General features: G+C 41.4%; 1 protein-coding gene and 1 long non-coding RNA gene across 6 annotated transcripts in view; one reads left to right on the top strand and one right to left on the bottom strand.

The window, feature by feature from the left end:
* znf800b (zinc finger protein 800b) overlaps positions 1–17,988 on the top strand; it is a 38,148-nt gene that overhangs the window by 7,922 nt on the left and 12,238 nt on the right. For 2 of the 5 annotated variants that reach the window (XM_050036502.1, XM_050036501.1), the window contains exons 2-4: positions 8,062–8,177; positions 11,088–11,430; positions 17,103–17,198. In XM_050036502.1, the coding sequence (XP_049892459.1) occupies positions 8,062–8,177; positions 11,088–11,430; positions 17,103–17,198 (555 nt within the window). Of the gene's footprint in view, positions 1–8,061; positions 8,178–10,379; positions 10,426–11,087; positions 11,431–17,102; positions 17,199–17,988 lie in introns of those variants that run through there. The other 3 variants (XM_050036504.1, XM_050036503.1, XM_050036505.1) reach the window with 2 other exon arrangements.
* LOC126385015 (uncharacterized) lies at positions 8,042–17,098 on the bottom strand. The gene is made up of 3 exons (XR_007569383.1): positions 16,996–17,098; positions 16,355–16,541; positions 8,042–8,180 (listed from the first exon to the last, which is right to left on the bottom strand). It is a non-coding gene; the product is annotated as an uncharacterized LOC126385015 (long non-coding RNA).

The following is a 17,988-nucleotide window of genomic DNA, read 5'->3' as shown; positions in this document are numbered from 1 at the left end:
TGGACTTCCAGAACAATATCATTTTTTTCTTGAGCTGTCAAATGGATGTGTTGGTTCTTATAATCAAAGATCAGGACTTCAGTAATCACTGCTTTCCAAATATTTAACACCCAACGAGTAAGCTTTAAGCTTGGAGCAGAATATGATTGTTCAGCTGTTTTCAGAAGACTTTGGCGTGCTTGTGGATTCAGTTTATATAGAAAAACTTTAAATTTGCACAGAATAAAGCTTGAATTTTCTTATCTGTCAACATGAAACACATCCAGTAGTAAGCAGTGAGTGGAGTGGAGATTTGGGGGTTGACCATGAATGCAGAGCATCCTCAAATCCCCAGTTTGAACCCAGGACACCTTCGATCTCATTACCTTAGTCAGAACAGGAGTCAGTACTTCACAGCCACGTCGGTCTGTTGCCACGGAAACGGGAGAGTCCCTCGTGTTAGTGTGTGAGTGTATTATTGGCGCATTTGTGTGGCCAGACGTGTTTGTTTTAAATCTTTTGTAGTACATGTAGCCTCTTTGGAGGTGAGCTGAGAAAGTGTTGTGTATCTTCTCAGACGGTTGTCCACAGTGGGGTTTTTAAGCCTTGGCCAGTCAGCGTCGGCAGGCTGCTGCTTGTCAGATTTTTACAAAACACTTCTCAACAAAATAATTAGTCTGCTGTCTTGGGTTGGGATTTGCAACCTTTTTGGTGCCATGGCAAACATAAATGAGACTCCAAGACAAACCTAGTTATAAAATAGCACTGTAGATGTAAATGAAGGCAGTAAAGTAACTTTTTTGGTTATGATTGTGACAGACTTGTCTCATTCTGCCCATACAGAGTCATTAGGGCTCATGCAAGAACCACTGGTACAAAAAATGTGTCCCTCAGTGACTCATACAAGCCCTTTCAGAGAATCTGTGGCATTCACCAATTTCCTCGTACTCTGAACTTTCTGTCAGGTATGAATGAAATTTAAAAGTGGTGCAGTCAATTGCAGTTGGTATGCCTTTTTTCACACTGGAATAAACACCCATTTGACTTAGAGGACTACTTTGCTCACTTTGCTGATTTTCAACCAGCTTTGTATCAGAACATTAGAGGTAGTATGTGTAAAAAAAAAAACTGGTGAACTTCCCGCCATCTTACAGTGGCAAAATTTCCATGCTCACCTTCCTTCTCATCTCTCAGCTCAAATCTGGATGACGCAAAATGTGCCATTCGGCAGATTTTCACTGGCTGTAGTGCTGTTGCTCGAACGAAAGATTGTACTTCGGCAACTGTGTATGCCTGCCACCATGGACAGTATAGAAACATCTCTAATTCGGAGTGTAGAACTAGGCCGGTCAAATGGAAACCAAGATTCTGTTACTGTATGCCTATTTCTCGCCCAAAATGTCCTTAGAAACACTTTGACTGTGACATGAGAATTTGTGAACAGGAAGTGGGAGCCATGCTGTTTCCTGTATTGTAAAAATGGAGGCTGAAAAGACTGGGATCAAACAGGAAAACTAAGCAGTGATGATCAAATATGAACCAAGATTCTGTTGCTGCGTTGCCCATTTCTTGACTAAAATGTTTTCAGAAACATACTTTAGTTGACTCTTTTACTGTAATATGAGATAATTTGTGACCAGCCGGCAGCCATATTGTTTTCTGTGTCAAAACGGACAAGCATACCAAGCATGCATTATGTCACCCACTAGTCTCTATAAACAGACTCTACATTCAGTGAAGGTAGAGTCTGTAGGCAAACCCCGGAGATCTTGCCTCCGGAAGAAGAGCGGAAGAGCCCTGGTTTCCGGTTGTAGGCTGTTTGTAGTCCGCGTGATATTGACCAATCACGTTTGAGCCGCTTGCAGTTGTTGCCAGGTTAAACGGTCCGTGCGGTGAACTAACGAGGCGGAACATAATTGGCGTCACTGCAAACTCTGAATCCATCGCAATGGTTTAGCATATTTACTTATATATAAACGGAAGTCGGCAAAGGAAATTCGCCTCCTCCGCCCAAATCAAACCGGAATGCCAAAAAATCGGGGGTCTGCCCCCAGAGGCTATATCGCCATCTGCCGGAAGTCAGACGCCGAATACAGCCGATGGGTTCCGAGAATGGTCACCCACTAGCGGGAGCAATTTTTGGTCCATTGGCAGTGCATTCTTGTAGTTGTGGGTTTTTCAACTTCCTTTTTCTCTGTTTTCTGTGGTCACATTGCACCAATTTCAAAAGTATTTGCATCTCTCTACTGCATAGACAGCCCGGTTTTATGAATTGAACGTTGTTCCAGCAGTGAAATACTTCTTTAAGGATTATAGTGTCTTTATTTGTAATCTGAATGAATCGAGTTTAAATATGAAACCGAAATAATTTAATATATGGAAAAAACTTAATGTTAATGTTTTTAGCTTTTATTTGTAGATCATTTTATAATATACATATATATATTGGTTTGGCAGAGCAACTTATACATTGCACTAGTTGACAGGAAAATCCACTGCAACAGCTGCCTCAGGTACTTTATACAGGTCGCTGTCCAGTATCCTCTGTTGCATCTGACAGTATAAATTACCAACTGTAGGCTATAATCTTCTCCTGTCTAGTATCTCTGTGATTGTCACATGACCTGTACAGCGCTGCTCAGATGACACGTTGTTGGCAGCTGAAGTATTAATATTTTGTTTAATAATATCACAATACACAAAGTACTTTAAACAACAAATTGGTCCTCTAATGTGACTACTGAAGAGTAACTGCTGAACTTGTTATGTATTCATGTGCTGATTTCTGACAGCAGGACTTGGAGCTCCGCAGTGTGAAAGTTCTTCTATTCACTCTTTGGGAGCATTTTTGATTATGATAAATGATAAAATTTCACAGACTCATATGTACACCAACGGGTGACTTTCATTAGGCTTAAACTGGCAATTTACACCAGGTTTGTGCAGTTAAGAGAGTTTGGGGAATCCAGCTGGGAACACACACCTCATAGGAAAAAGTAAGAGAGGTTCAGGAACATGAACATGTTCTTGCATGAGGCCCACTGATCTCTTTTAAAGCTCAGTTTTACCGAGATGTTCCAGAGGGTTTAATTTGCAGTTTTCATGTTCAAATATCTTTTTGCCTGAAATTCCTAATTCATATATATTTTGAGCACAGTATTAGGTGAAACACTGAGAAACACCCTCAACAGATCATCCGAGGCCAATGAGCTAATAGACTATCACATAAAAGAATCAATTTTACTCGAGCTTGCACTCACAGCTGAGTTGATTGTGGAGTTTTCACCAGAGCTCGATGTTGTTAGATAGCGGAGGGGAAATCCCGCCCACATGAGGAGAACATGCAAACTTCATGCAGATTTACCCAGGGAGAGTTTTGCTTTGAGAGAAAAGTGGAAACAGAGGGATGAGTCCACTTGAATTTTAAAGGCATCATTGCCTTTGAATATTGTACAAGCTAAAATCAACTTTATTTTGTGTTAGATAAACAAATAGAGCCTTTAAATAAGGATGTTTTCTGACTTCAGTAGTCGGTAGAGTAGAAAGACTTTCCGGTCAAAGTCCTAATTTCCCATTATAGTTAATGGCGAGTGTTAATCTCCCTCCCTGATATAAATAGAACCTGCAGAGGTGCATAATGCATTAATATCCCTGCTCTTAATTTTGCTAGAATATAAATTATTTTTATCTAATGGTTCCGTTTGAAATTAATTGCGTCTTCATTACAGATAAACCTCAACAAAGTAAAGCTGAGCTCAGAAATGGTCCCCAAATCATCCTCCACCTGTAGCATCTCTCCTGTGTCTTCACCTTTTACACAGAATTCAACTCAGCTGTGGCTTGTGGTGCTAGGTGTCACATACTGCCGCAACCTAGTAGAATGTAATCTACAAAATGAAGGATGACAACAGTTTACAGCAGTTTCTATTGCGCACATTTGTTTGTATATTCCCTTGTCTGTTCCCCTTCATTTAAGACTCAGCTGAACTCTATTTTTGTGTGTCTTTTTAAGGAATACTTTACTCCCCCAAATGCGTTTGTATATCAGTCAATCATCCTGCGTGACATTGACTTTGTGAAGAAAACTCAGTTTGTTCTTCGAAGAATCCAAAAAAAGGGGAACATTCTTGATGAATGAATGAATAACATTTGTTGGTAAACTATCACACAACTTGTTCAGTATATTTCAAGTCTGATTTATCGAGTCGTACGCTCAGTATTTCCCAAACAAACAGACAGCCCTTTCGGACGGGTGACCAAACTTAAAGTAAAACCTATCTATACTATCCTTAAAGCCAGACTCCAGTGAGGAAAAACCTCAATTTTACCTCACAAGACACAGGAGGTGCTGGCTCTCTGTTGTCTCTATTAGTTAGTTTGTTTGTGTTATTCTGTGACTTCAGTGTTTTAAATGGTTAGTTTGGACTCACCAAAGTAACACAATAACACAAATAAACTGCAGATTAAGGCAGCGGTAGACCAGCAGCTCCTGTGTTCAGTGAGGGAAAAAATACTGTTTTTGTCAATGGAGTCTGGCTTCGCAGAGAGCATGGATGAGTTTCACTTTTAGTTCAGTTCACAGTTGTGAAGGGCCGTCTGTTTGGGAAGTACCGAGCATACGACTGGATAAATGAGACTTGGATTATACTGCTTGAGTCATGTGATAATTTTGCTGATGTTAAACACGGTCGGCTATGAGTTCATATCGTCAAGAATTTTCTTGGTTTTCGGATTCTTCGTTTACTGGAGGCAATCGAGAAAAAACAAACATTTCTTCAGGAACTCATGGTTACACGTGTTGAGTAATTGACATACAAACAGTCATTTGGAGGTTGAAGTAGTCTCTTTAAGTAAAACCTTCATCAAACCCACAAGTAGCCTCTGTTTTTGTGATATTGCGTAGTTCTTAATTGGTTCATCCTCGCTACAAAAAGCAGATTTGTTTTCATGTGTTCAACTTGAATTATAAAGTAAAATGAGTTGTTATAAAGGTTTTAAAAGTTTTTTTTTAAATCAAGGAGCCAAGTACACAATTTAAAGTCTTACTAAAACCCTGACGTGTCTCCACAGTAAGCCCTGGTCTGAGTAAAGCAGATACATCAGCATGTACAGTAGGCTTACATCTGGCAGAGTGTAGAGCAATCATTTCACTGTGTGATGTTTGCAGCTGCCAGTAATAATTGTCAGTGACCCATTTGAGTCAAATTGCCTCACCACCAGGACTAAAGATCATGTTTAACTCTGACTAAAAGCATCAGATCCAGTTTTTAGAGAAGGTATGGAAAACTCTGGATTCAAATGTAGGAAACGCGTCATCTTCGCACTTAATTTCAAGCAATGTCACACCCTTAAAGTGACCTTACTGAAACAGATGTGACACCCATATTTGGGTACTGATTCAGTGCTTACAAAACAAAGGTACAGATGTGTTTTTAATTCCATCGTGAAACTCGTCCTAACCACAGTGATACCTCTGTGTTCAGGACCATACCTGTGTGATAACATGATTTACACAGCTGCTACCTTACAAAGTATTTAATTTCCCATTACAAGGCAATAAGAGCAATCTGACCTTTGTCTTTTCATGTGCACGGTGACTTCATGTTGACATTGTTCTAGCAGGTAATTTGGTAGGTGAAGTGGTTGTGTAGTTGCTGTTTTGAAATGTAATCACCTCACCTGCTGCTCTTTGCTTTGCCAGCTTTAATTAGCAGGCAGAGCTCCCTTTGTGTGCGTGGCTCAGTGAAACAATACAGCTAAATCACATCCTTTGTTTTAAGACATACAATGCATTGGGGCGACCGCTCTGAGTACTTCATGTCTTGTCTTTGGGAGGCATTAGCAGACCACCAAACTTTTCAAATAGCAAAACATTTTAAGTACAAGCTTTGTCTCCCTCTGCTGGACACCAAGCAGAACTACAAGTCTGTCTAGGTCAGAATATGCCTGTGCATATGAAATATAAAAAGCATTGGCTTGTGTGACATTCCCGCCACGTTCACTGTCAGCGTAGCATCACTGTAGGTGTAGGTGCAAGCTCTGCATTTGTCAGATTTTCATGTTATTTTGTCATCTAAGTTTCCCCATAGCTGTAAGACAGTGATTATGTCTAGCGATGAGTTGATGTGTTTACTTCTTTTTGCTAGACATCCATAAACCACAGAATTAACTAATGTATGTCAGCCCGAGGCGAAGGAGAGATGTTATCTTATATTAATCAAAGATCAATGCTTTCCCTCTCTCAAATTCTGCTCAGTTGTTTTGGTGTTATCTTGCTGCCAGCTTGCTGTCTGCTTGTTCCAAATTTCCTTAAGTCTGAGACACCTGTGGCATGTCCCGCCCAAACTGCATTAAGCACCTGTCACTTACAGCTCATCTAATTAATCCACAATTTGACTCTTGGGGCTTTTTTTTTTATCCACTGTCAAAAAATGTCGATTTCTTGGTGTCGAGAGCGATCGGTTGGTTCGCCAACGTTGGTGGCAGCTATTGTTGGCCTCATGTAGGTAGTTGGTATGACAGAGGGTAACAAATTAGAAAACAGTGAGGTTGTTGAACGTGCCACAGTGCAGCTAAAGCATGTCATATTGATCCAGTGGATTTGAGCGTGGTGTCAGGTGCATGTGGCTGAGTTGGACCAAGCTGTATTAACATAGACGGCCACTAGAGGGCAGCAACAAATGGTGTTTCACCAGGGGTGCTGCAATACAAATGAAATAAAATGTAATGAAGGTTTGGGTTATCAGTAGTGATTAACATGAGCTCAGTAATTTGGAGCTCATAGACTACTTTTCAGATTTATTTACTATTTACTTGTCATTTCATAAATTATAAAACCTTTATTCCTTTCCAGACCTTTGTATTGGATCCTAATTTATTGCCCATTAGGGGATAGGACATAATCAAAAGTGGTTCAAATATCCATCCTGACATTGGTTCTCTATATGCTAATATTACGTTATAAAAACCCATATAAGGTGCATTGATCCCAACTCCCAGTACACATTTCAGAAGCAGATTCTCAGCTATCCTTAGTCGAAGTACTCACTTTGTATACTTTATATGCATGAATCTATATATGTATGTTGCATATATATGTATGCATTAACAGCTTTACCAGCACTGTAAGGTCCATTACCATTAGTGTTTATGTTATGAAGGCCAGCGTACTCATTTTCTAATGCACACAGGGATTGTGTGCCTCATACGGAGTAATGATGCAGGTAACATGGGTTTAATTGTCCTGCCAGCAATATGACAAGCAGCTGAATTAGCATTGTGGAAAACCATTACTGTGACCTTTCGAAAATACTCCATTCTGTTTTTGTATGAAATCCAGTGTGCGGCCTGGTGGTTTCTAAGTGCAGTACAGCTACTAAACACACAAAGCTGTTATGTTTCCTGTGTGTTTTCTAATGCATTATACATGCTTTCACAAGAAAGGGCTGCGCAGAAATGTGTTGTGGGTGTGCAGTTTGGCAACAGAAGTGACATTTTGTTGTTGATTTTTAACAATAAATGTGGTTTTGCCAGTTGTTTTAATTACATTGACTTTATTTTTTTGAATTAAAAGGGATCACGGCGGTGCATTTGTAAATGTCAGCGTATAATTGTCCAGAAACAGCAAACTAAAACATTCCCACAGTCGGTAAGCATTGTATTTGTAGTGCATTGTGATACATAGGTTATTATTGTAGGCTCACCAGCTTACCAAGACACATTTTAGTGATGGCTAACAGATGTGGAAGATGTTTGGGTGACATTTCTAATTTGTAAAGCTAAGGTGTGTGGCGACATTGATACCATACTGTTTGTAACCATTGCATGTGTGTAGCTACATGTAGTGTAGCAAAAGTTTCATTGCTGCAGCTAGCAGATAACTTAGGTGTAAATCCATACATAGGCACACAGCACAAGCAGTTGGATGAGTCATGAGAAGCCTCTGTAATGTCTTATCTATTTATACATTTTGAAAATCTGAGCTCAGGCACAGACATAAACAAGCATTTTATATTTTAGAAGTGCACCCAGCAGCAGTGCTTCTTCATCAAGTGCAGTGGCTCATGTGGGGTGTTGTTGCAGGTTACAGGAGGTGTGCCGTTAGTGAACGTGTGGTGCAGCAGGCCAGTCTTGGCGACATGGTGAAGGTCCAGAAGTCCACTAGGAGGAAGAGCTCTCACTGTCCCCGCAGACTGGAGGTACTGGAAAAAAACAACAACAATGCCTGGATGTTATTGTCCAGTCTCACTCCCTTCACTGTCAGATTGTGGAAAACACATTTCCTTTATGTTGATACCCAGCTTGGCCCCCACCTGTGCAATCTGTCATTTGAACAGCTGTAATAGTCAAACTGTACCTTCTGTGTGTCAGTGGAGATTCACTCTAATTTAAAGCTCTGCTGATGGGTATACAGTATATCCCACTTTACACATTCCACATTATTAAAAAGCCTCTGTCTGGATGTCTCTATCTTAGTTTACCAGACACTTTGCTCTCTATAGGCACATGAAACCACTAATTTTTAACCACCCAACTTAACCCATGTAACACTTAAGTCACAATAGGTGCGCGGAAAAACAGAACTCGACTCCCTGTCCCGGACCCCAGCGCTGTAGGCCCGAACATTTGTTTCTCTATTCAGGTCATTCACTTTATTTACTTACCAAATGCACAACAACTACAGAAGCAGTCGTCGTCATTAAAATTCTTGGTTCTCAGGCGCCCTCCAACAATACTAATTAAATATGTATAACAAGAAAATCGAACAAGTAAAAACAATCTGAGACATAAAATAGTGCAAGATAAAATACGGGGATAAAATATACCATAAATAAAATATGAAAGAATCTAAATTTGTGGTAGACAGTGATTGCAAGCGAATAAACACATGAATGTAGTGAAATGTTTGTACATAATGACAAGTATAAATACATATATATACAGAGGAGTAAACAGCTAAGTGTATAAAAGATAAAAAACCTCTCATTGTGCCGAGGGAAATTACAGTGTGCCACAGCCTTTACCTGCACAAGGGGCTCAGTGATTGTGCTCAAACAACAGGCGATACAATGAAAGTAATTTGTATTGAGATAAATTCACATAATCATATTCTAGTAAGCACCTCGGAGGCTGCAGTTGCTCGTTTAATGCATGCACTTTGTTCCGAAATTATTCATTACAGTCTGTCACGCAGTATTTGTTTTCAGCTAAGGATCATTATGAAAGTGATGAGATCATAGTGTGATGTAAGGTATCTTCCACTTCACAGTAACCAGTGCAGGGCCCGTTCAAAACGTGCCTGTTACGAACGAGGCCGATCGCTTGGCCTCTGGCATTGCGCTCATCCAAACAACGTCATACTCAACATAGCAGCAACACACTCGCCATGATATAGTTGCATCCTCTAGCAATGCTGCAGTATATGCGCCGGCAACGAAAGCGTTCATTCAGAGAGTTACATTGCTGATGTTTGAAATGGTGACGTTTGCTACGATGCAACATCTCTCTGTTTGTTCTGAATGAACTGAGCAAGCATCAAAGATCGAGCTGAACCCAGCCTGCCATTCAGTGGTGTAACTGGATCTCCCCTCTCAGTACACTACACAGTGTGTATATAATGCATGACTAATAAATTTGCCCAAAGATCTTGAGAGCTCACACTCGTCATTGCACTTCCGTCCATCCTCAGCAATACACCCGCCAAGCGTGGGGTCGATCGGATGAACGGCTGTAGAGAAATTCGAAGGACAGATACACACAGACGTACACAGAGACGCCTTCCCTTTTAGTCAGATATGGAAAATTAATCATGTTGAATAATCAATCGTAGCAATCATAATCTGCCCTGTTTAATCCTGATTTCACCTGTCTATTTTATTATGTGTTCCACCTTGTAGTTTTATTGAGAAGTAAGTGGAAATTAATGGCTAGTCCACCTACTCTAATCAGTATCCTCTCTCATACTTTGTGCTCAAACAATGAGGCATGAACAGTCGATATATTGACTGACTGATAAATTCATATGCTAACTAAATTGTGGCAGTCCCTGATGTTTCTTTTTACTTGTGCACTGGGCAAGAAGTTTTAAGTTTATAATGGAATAGGTTCCATTTTATTTACTATTTCCCCATCTCTTCACACTCTCCTGAAGAGCATGATTCACTTGTTGAGATGAAGGTGTTTGTGTTCAATGGCTGTAATGGTTTGAGTGTGTTGCACCGCACCGATGGGGTTCGCTGAGCGCGCGTAACATAATGTTCAGTGATATTATATGGTCGTTTGATCACGCCGTGGTATGCACAGTGTGTTTGTGTCCAAGTGGCCCTCTCGTCCTGTGGTGATGTGCTGTAATGTGCCTGAATGCTGAAGTCATTTATCCCTCTTCAAGGGCAGCGGGGACGCGCGGAGTGAGGGAGACCGACACAGAGAGAAAATGAGGATAAATTGGTGGGTGGGAGAGGAGAGAAGATTGGGGACTTGGAGAGAAAGGAGGTCTGGTCAGGAGACACACTCACGCAGACAGATGTATGTGTGTGCACTGGAGGGTTTGTGTGGAGTCACTTATCTGTTGAAGGGTGGCTGTGTGCGACAAGGTTAATGTCCCCCCTAGAAAATCTCTGGGTGCTCAGGAGACATGACAACGACACACACATGCACACACTCTCTCTGTCACCTGCTGTGACCCCACGTCCTGCCCAGTAATGTGCATTTGTCTTTCAGAAAGGGGTGACGACTGAGTTTTTCTTTTTTTGTGATGGGCTCTCTTCCCTGTTAGATTTATGACAGTATTTAGTTATGACAAAGTTTCATTTATATTTACATTGAACTTATTAAGCGTTTTTGACTTTGGCGCCATCCAGTGGTAGTAGCAAGACAGCACACCCCGCAGACAGCTTCCACCACCACCCACCCACAGATTCAACCCAGGGACAATGATAATATTTGACTGAAAGCAGCACATAGACTGCATCATTTCTTCACACATTTATGTCTCATTAAACAAACAAAGATGCTATAATGAAATAATGATCATAGACAAAGTACTTTTTGTTGATTTGTGTGCTGCTTTTTCTGTAGCTCATGTTCTCCTGTCTGTTTTGGTTCCACAGACAGGTGGTCAGACAGAGATGGAGGAGGTCCAGCCCCAGTCAGGCACCGAGCCTCCACCACAGGAGGAGCCCCGAGTGGAAGATCCGTCCTCCGATGAAGCCCATCTCCAAACCTCTGCTTTAGTTTTGCCGTCGGAGAGCTTGGACCAGAAGGAAACTCAGATGGACGTTGAAGAAAAGGGAGACTCTGCTGCCCAGCTCCAGGCCAAGCCGCTGTGGAAGCCCATTCCCCCTCTGCTGCCCGAGCCCCGCAGGAGCAGCACATCTGAGACCAGGGACCAGAGCTGCCAGACTGAGGAGCAGCTTCAGCAGACCAGCGCAGGCAGCCACGGTCATAACACAGGTGGGTGAGGATTTCTTTTCCTTTGCACTTCCTGCCGCTTTGATTCATCCACCTACAGGCTGAAACTGTCTGTCAGGCTCCTGCGTAGCTTCACTGCCAGAGCATCAGAGTATGGCTGACTGTGTGCTCCAAATCAAATCAAATGGTGTGTGTGCCCCAGAGGAAGAAATGAAAACCAGAGGAGGTGCTGCATTTAGTGTGCACTGCTGGTTAGACTAACATGCAAAACATTTTGTGAAAGTTTTATCTGGAACTTATTTAATTACACCAGCTCTAACATAACTATTGTCACGTTTTACAGTTGTCTGTTTGAACTTATGCACTGATAAAGTGAGAAAGAAAGTTGATGAATTTTTTTTTCTTATTTCCTTACATTTCACCGTCATAAACGTTGTAGTCTCAGTACAAGGCAGCATTTAGACACACATATAGAGGCCGCAGGATACACAAGCACAGAGTCTGACTACTGTTTGCAGCAACAATATAAAACTCCAACTTGCGATATAAAACTATCATCGAACGGCAGAAGTAGGAGTTTTGTTGTGTTGGGAAAAGACTGCAGTGCCCAAGGCTGGCCTCCACTTTGCTGCGATCCAAAAAACAGTTGGCTACGATGTTATGTTTCTTAAGCCTAGGTCAGACCAATGATTTGCGATGAGACAAAACCATTTTAGAATGTTGCAGAGAAAAGTTGTAGTGGCCGGTCTGAGCTCGACTCAAGCTGGTTGATGGGGCCACCTGCAACTCAGCTGATCAAATCGCGGTGGCTGGTTTTAGTAACCTCGTCACCCGTTTCTACAGCCAGTCGACTTGTAGTGAAGTCCGCTGGTCGAGGCATGTTCGCCAGCGGTGTTTTTTCTTTGTTACTGCTCCTGTAGCGTTATCCCCACCACCTGCAGCTGCTATCCTTCCTAGCGTGGCTGCCTGTTTCACCTGTAGAGACTGACCTCTAGTGGCATGTGCTGTGCACTACATACAGCATCTCAGCGTATCAGTGTAGTAGAATGAGGAGCATCTGTATTTCTGATGGTGAAAATCATACCTTCTGGATTTCTAAATACCACATCGACTTAATGTCAGTGTTTTCCATTATGACATCCGCCAGAGTTTTGCTGAGAGCTGGAGGACGATTCTCTGTGCAGAAGAAACCCTGCACTGAGTGAGTAGGAATTTGGTCCTAACTAAAAAAGGAATTTGCTGGCTTAAAATTAGGCCACACTTATCTGTGTCTCTCAGGTTGATCTTCTGAAACCACAGGCTGCCTGTACTGCCAATTTTGTGTCGTTCCTTCAGTTGACAGCCAGAGTGTTTTATGTTTGACCCTTAAGCCAAGCAAGCCATTGATATTGGATTATAAAATGTAATACATGGCTGCTAAAGCTGCCATTATGATGATGTAATGTTTTCTGCAGATTGCTGACAGGTTTGTTTCCTTCCTTGGCTGCCTGTGTTGCTCTCTGCTTTTCCTTCATCTTAGCCCTCCTTCTTCCTTTAAAGCTTTCCTTGAAAACAGACGTAGATATCTTGATTAGGATCTAAATACTATGAGTTCATTTATAACAGTGCCGCCAAAGAAAGAGTCGCACATTCCTCGCTAAAGGAAGCTGTTTGCATGAAACAACGCTCCTGATTGGCCGATCTTTGACCCTGTTGCAAAGGGGGGGGTGTGGAGGTCGGCCGGTCGCTGACCTGCCCCGCTGGGATTAAAGCAGTAGCAGTTTTCCTGGGAGAAGTGTGGGGGGATGGGAGCAGGGAAAACACATTCTGTCACACATCAATACATAATCTCCACCTCTGTCTCTGTCAGACCTGCTCACACAGTTGTCATTCACATTTCTAACTCTCTTTCTGTCTGCGTCTTTGTGGGTGTGTCAGTCTGTCTGCTGGTCTGTTTGCCTTCTGGCTGTCGCTTGCTCACCTACACACACACACATTGCCATGTTGCATGTCTAACCCTGTGGGTTTGTGTGCTTGCGTGTGCATTCAAGCACGGGGCCAGCAAGGCTTTAAACATGCAAAGTGTCTGTTTATAGTCTTGTTATCTGACCAAATGTAATTTAATCTTAGATAGAACAAAACGGCAAAGAAAATCTAACATTCTTTCTGGTGAAAAAAACAAAATTACCAAAAATGATTTAATATATATGTTGACATGACGAACAAAACACAACATTTTCCTGTGATTGATAATAGTGCATCTCAGCTTAAACATAAATTGTAGTTTGCGGGCTGTAATTGAAGTGCATCCTTCAAAACAACGAACAGTGGACATTTGTCACAGCTGGAAACACTGACGATGTTTAATTTGGGGCTTTGTCCCAGCCATCGCCGCTACAAAATGCTCTTTTTGTTACGGCAAAATCATGTTCCCCCAGTCACCTTCTTTCACATCAATACAGTGTGAGAAATTAGACTTAAGTGTTTGACGTGATTACAGGTTCTGTGGTGGTGTTTGTGAGTGTAATTGCTCTGCTCTTGTGGCTGTTTACTCCTCTCTGTGCACATGCCCATCGCCATGCAAAGTTAACATAGCGTTGATGTAAAAATTAAGTCGCTGAAATATAGAACATACATGAAAACAGGTAGAATGAGAGCACTTTGCCTCCGCACAATCCATCTTGGTTGTAGCCCCATGTGGGTCATGGAGCCACAGTCAGCTCACATTAATAATGCAGGAAGCATGGCCCCACTCCTGCTTTTTTATTTTTAATGTTTAAAGGTAAAGTAAAACTGTTTGGCACTCAGATCGATAAGTAAAAATAACACCCTAAAGGCGTATTTGTTGAATTTTTTTTCTGTGTTTTCTGTTCCAGACAGATATGTGTTTTAGACTTATGTGGTGTTTTAGAAAGGCAGAATGAATTTGTTCTCTGCAGCATTTAATGCAGGATTGAAGATTCGACAAAAGACAAGCTGAACTGCTTTGTTTGGAAAATAGATGTCACAAAGATTTTTAAAATAAATCTCTGTTCTAAATAGCATACGTTGCACACGGCATATATCAGGGATGGGTATTGTGAGGATTTTATCGCTACTGCTACTCTTATGTATTTTTTATTTATTTTTTTGGCTTTTTAAAAACATATTATTTAAAAAAAGAATAAATTCAGAATTGGATTAGTATAGCATGGTTGCATATGATGTCATACATCAGTGCACTGTCCAGATGAACGGCAGGCAAGATTACCAGCACTGCACAAATGCCTCTGATTTATGGTGTTCACGGCTTTTCCAGTTGATCAAATTAGAAAAAAAACATCAAAGGTCACTTAAAATCCTGAAAATTTTAGGACATAAAGGGGAGAAGTAAAGCTTTGTTCAGCTGGTCGTGTAACGTTTGTAACATTAGGACGTCTTAAGAACGAGGTAATTTGTAATGACAATCATGTCCGCAGCAGGCAAATTGGTCAAGTCGAGAGAACAATTACTTTTCACTTTGTATGGCTCATTCAGCAGTTTTATATAGTCATGTTACTCTATTTCCACTTCACGCAGTGTATGGATTTCTCATTTCCTGCCCTCCATCTGAATTTTGTGCGTCTTAATGGTCACGTGATTGTAAACACGCAATTGAATATTTTAAATATAACTAAATGTTGTTTCTGGAGCAGCAGCAGTAATGTTACATCTGGAAAGTCGCTGTATCAACTCAATGATATCTCACTGGAAACAAAACTGAAGTATCAACGAAATAAATCAAATTCCTGACATCTCAATACTTAGTGAAGTCCACAGGGTTCCCACAGTCATGGAAAACATGGAAAAGTTGTGGAATTTCACAATCACATATTCCAGGCCTGGAAAAGTAATGAGATCCGTAAAAATCATTGGAAGTTGTGGAAAAGTTTTGTTGTGTATAATGAAATTGTTACAGTTATCTTACATAGATAATCTCCCACGTTGTCTAACATAACGGCTTTGTTTTTCTGAAGCTGTTGACATCGATGTATAACTACATTTTGTTCACCATCACATACGTTTCCCCCATGTATGCCAGCTAACTAAAGATAAGATAAGATTAAACTTAATTGATCCCACAGCAGGGAAATTCATGTTACAGCAGCTCAAATAGTTGAATGGCGAAAGAATACACTGGGCAAGTAGGACCTTTTTTTTTTTCGTGGGTCTTTGACAAGTCATGGAGAGGTTTTGAAATTTTGTCCATGAAAATGTGCGGGAACCTTGAGTCTAGAGAGAGTAAAGAGCACAGGCATCAGTCAGTGTCTGTGCTCCTTCTTCTGCCAGCAGCAAGAATTGGCCAATTTTTAATAATTGAAATTTTGATCAGTGGCAAATTACAGTTTTCATTTCAACTTGTTTGTTACAACTTGCTATTAGTCGAGCTAGCGCACTGTGCTTTTGTGAAACATAATGTTAGTGGCGGTGAATGAGAGACTGCGAACAGACCAGATTGAAGTATTGCTTTCTTTATGTATATGCTTGTTGAACAGGTGTATTGATAAAGTATTGGCTTTTTCCTTGCAAAGGTTTTACTGCACCTACTTACAGTAATGACTTCACTCTGTGTAGTGTGTGTGTGTGTGTGTGTGTGTGTGTGTGTATGTGGAGCAGCCCCAACACACAGAGAGCAGAGGAGAGGCTGTGACATGATAATAAATTTCACTGAAACATTAAAAGGCACCATATGATAGCAGATTTTAGTACCCATCCTGACTGTATATAGCGCTAAATCGCATATTGCTATTGTAGACATTCCCCTGATGCTGTTATTGATTAGTACGGGTCACAGTGAGTGCAGTAGTGGGATATATTATAATTCCCAGATCAACACAGCTTTCAAACAACCAGCAATGTGACGGGTGAGATGTGATTTCCTCACTGCCCTTACAGTATTATTGTGGCAGTAAAATTGAAGACAGCATAAAAGCAGGTCCGTAAATCAAACAAAATATGAAATCCCTACCAGCATCACTGTCGCTGTTCTCCAGCTGACCCTGCGCTCCGCGGTGATTGAGGTCGAGCAAAAGCAAAACGCTTTCCAATACACACCGGTGCATTTCCTCCTTGGTTTTCTCCTTGGTTTTTGCCCGATAAAGTGGCACCGTGTGACACTCAAGCTTAAGTATCAGATGCTGCGCTGGCTCTGAGCACTGTTGGAATAAGCACAAAAAATTTCGTCATCAGCATGACTCTGCCCCCCCTCGCTGCATGTTTGCCAACAGTCTCACTTGAGCTGTTGTCCTCTGAACGAGCATCACACAGACTGAATTTGTAAGAAATGTTTTCCATTAATCTGTTAATGTCTGCGCCCTATATTTCCTTTCTGGTCACATCTTTGACCAAACTAAGAAAGCAGCAATGTTTTTAATGATGAACTTAAATTAAAAGGAGAAGACAGATGACCTGCTTTCTCATAGTCATCGTTGAGTGTATGTGTGTGTGTGTGTGTGTGTGTGTGTGTGTGTGTGTGTGTGTGTGTGTGTGTGTGTGTGTTAGCATGGCGGTAATGAGGTCAGAGTGAATCACTATCTCATACAGACCCCATTGTGTGACTATGATTGTGCATGCCCTTTCAAGCACACTGCAGTATACTTTGGTTCTTACCAGGTCCCCAGAATTCCCAGGTGATGGCGTATTTCTCCGAGACTGTCACACTCTGATGTAATTATATGCCGTCTTTGATGAAATGCAATCTCTCTCCTGCTCTCAAGGTCTCTGTGTGGAGCCCGGAGATCCTCCTCTGCTCCAGCAGCCTCTGCAGACCTCCAAGTCCGGGATTCAGCAGATAATTGAGTGCTTCCGTTCAGGTTGGTGCCTGAGTGTGTTTTCTTATTATTCGTTCAGTTTTTCCATTTATTATTATGATGCAGGCACGCGCAAGTGTTTTTCCAGATGAGAGAAATGAAGCTGTCTGTGTCTTTGTGCCTTGCAATATTTAAAAATGATCCATCAAGAAATTGAAAAGAAAGGAGGGTGTACAGGAAGTATTTGATGTGAAGCAATTTTTATTCTGAAAATTTTTTAGTAGTCTGTCACCGGCGGTCAATCACTTTCGCACTTCCTCTAGCGAATTTACAATGAACGACCAGACAACACAACAATCAGTATCTTGAGTGTTCCTGTATGTGTGCGACAGCAAGTCACACAGGTACTGTCATCTGTGTGAGTCACCCTGACAGTGCTTATGGCACGAAACGTGCATGTGTCGGCACACATGAGTCAAATATCTAACGGAGCATACAATACACGCTGCTACACAGAGGACATGCGTATGAGTCACATATCCAACAAAGCACTGAATACTTCCATATAGACAAGTTGAATTGAAGTGAGTCAGCGTGCTGACGACAGTGATGGAAAAAGTGAGGCTGATGACAGCGGTGATACAAAAGTAGCACCTAATACAAAGGCAATAATCGTCTGAGTCCTTTCAAATGCCAATGGGATTTATATTGGGATGGGGGGATTTACCTCACAGGTATTTTACACAGTGTGGAATTTATCAGCTTCTTTGTTTCCTGCCTTCGTTATCCTGTGGCTGTGTTCTCTGTTTAAAGCTCCACTCCAGCCGGTGTTGCGTCCTGTTTTTTTGGCAAG

The sequence above is a fragment of the Epinephelus moara genome, chromosome 23 (assembly GCF_006386435.1).
Source record: "Epinephelus moara isolate mb chromosome 23, YSFRI_EMoa_1.0, whole genome shotgun sequence".
Classification (NCBI taxonomy): domain Eukaryota; kingdom Metazoa; phylum Chordata; class Actinopteri; order Perciformes; family Serranidae; genus Epinephelus; species Epinephelus moara.
The sequence above is the reverse complement of the archived record's forward strand: the minus strand, read 5'-3'. Positions and strand labels throughout refer to the sequence as shown.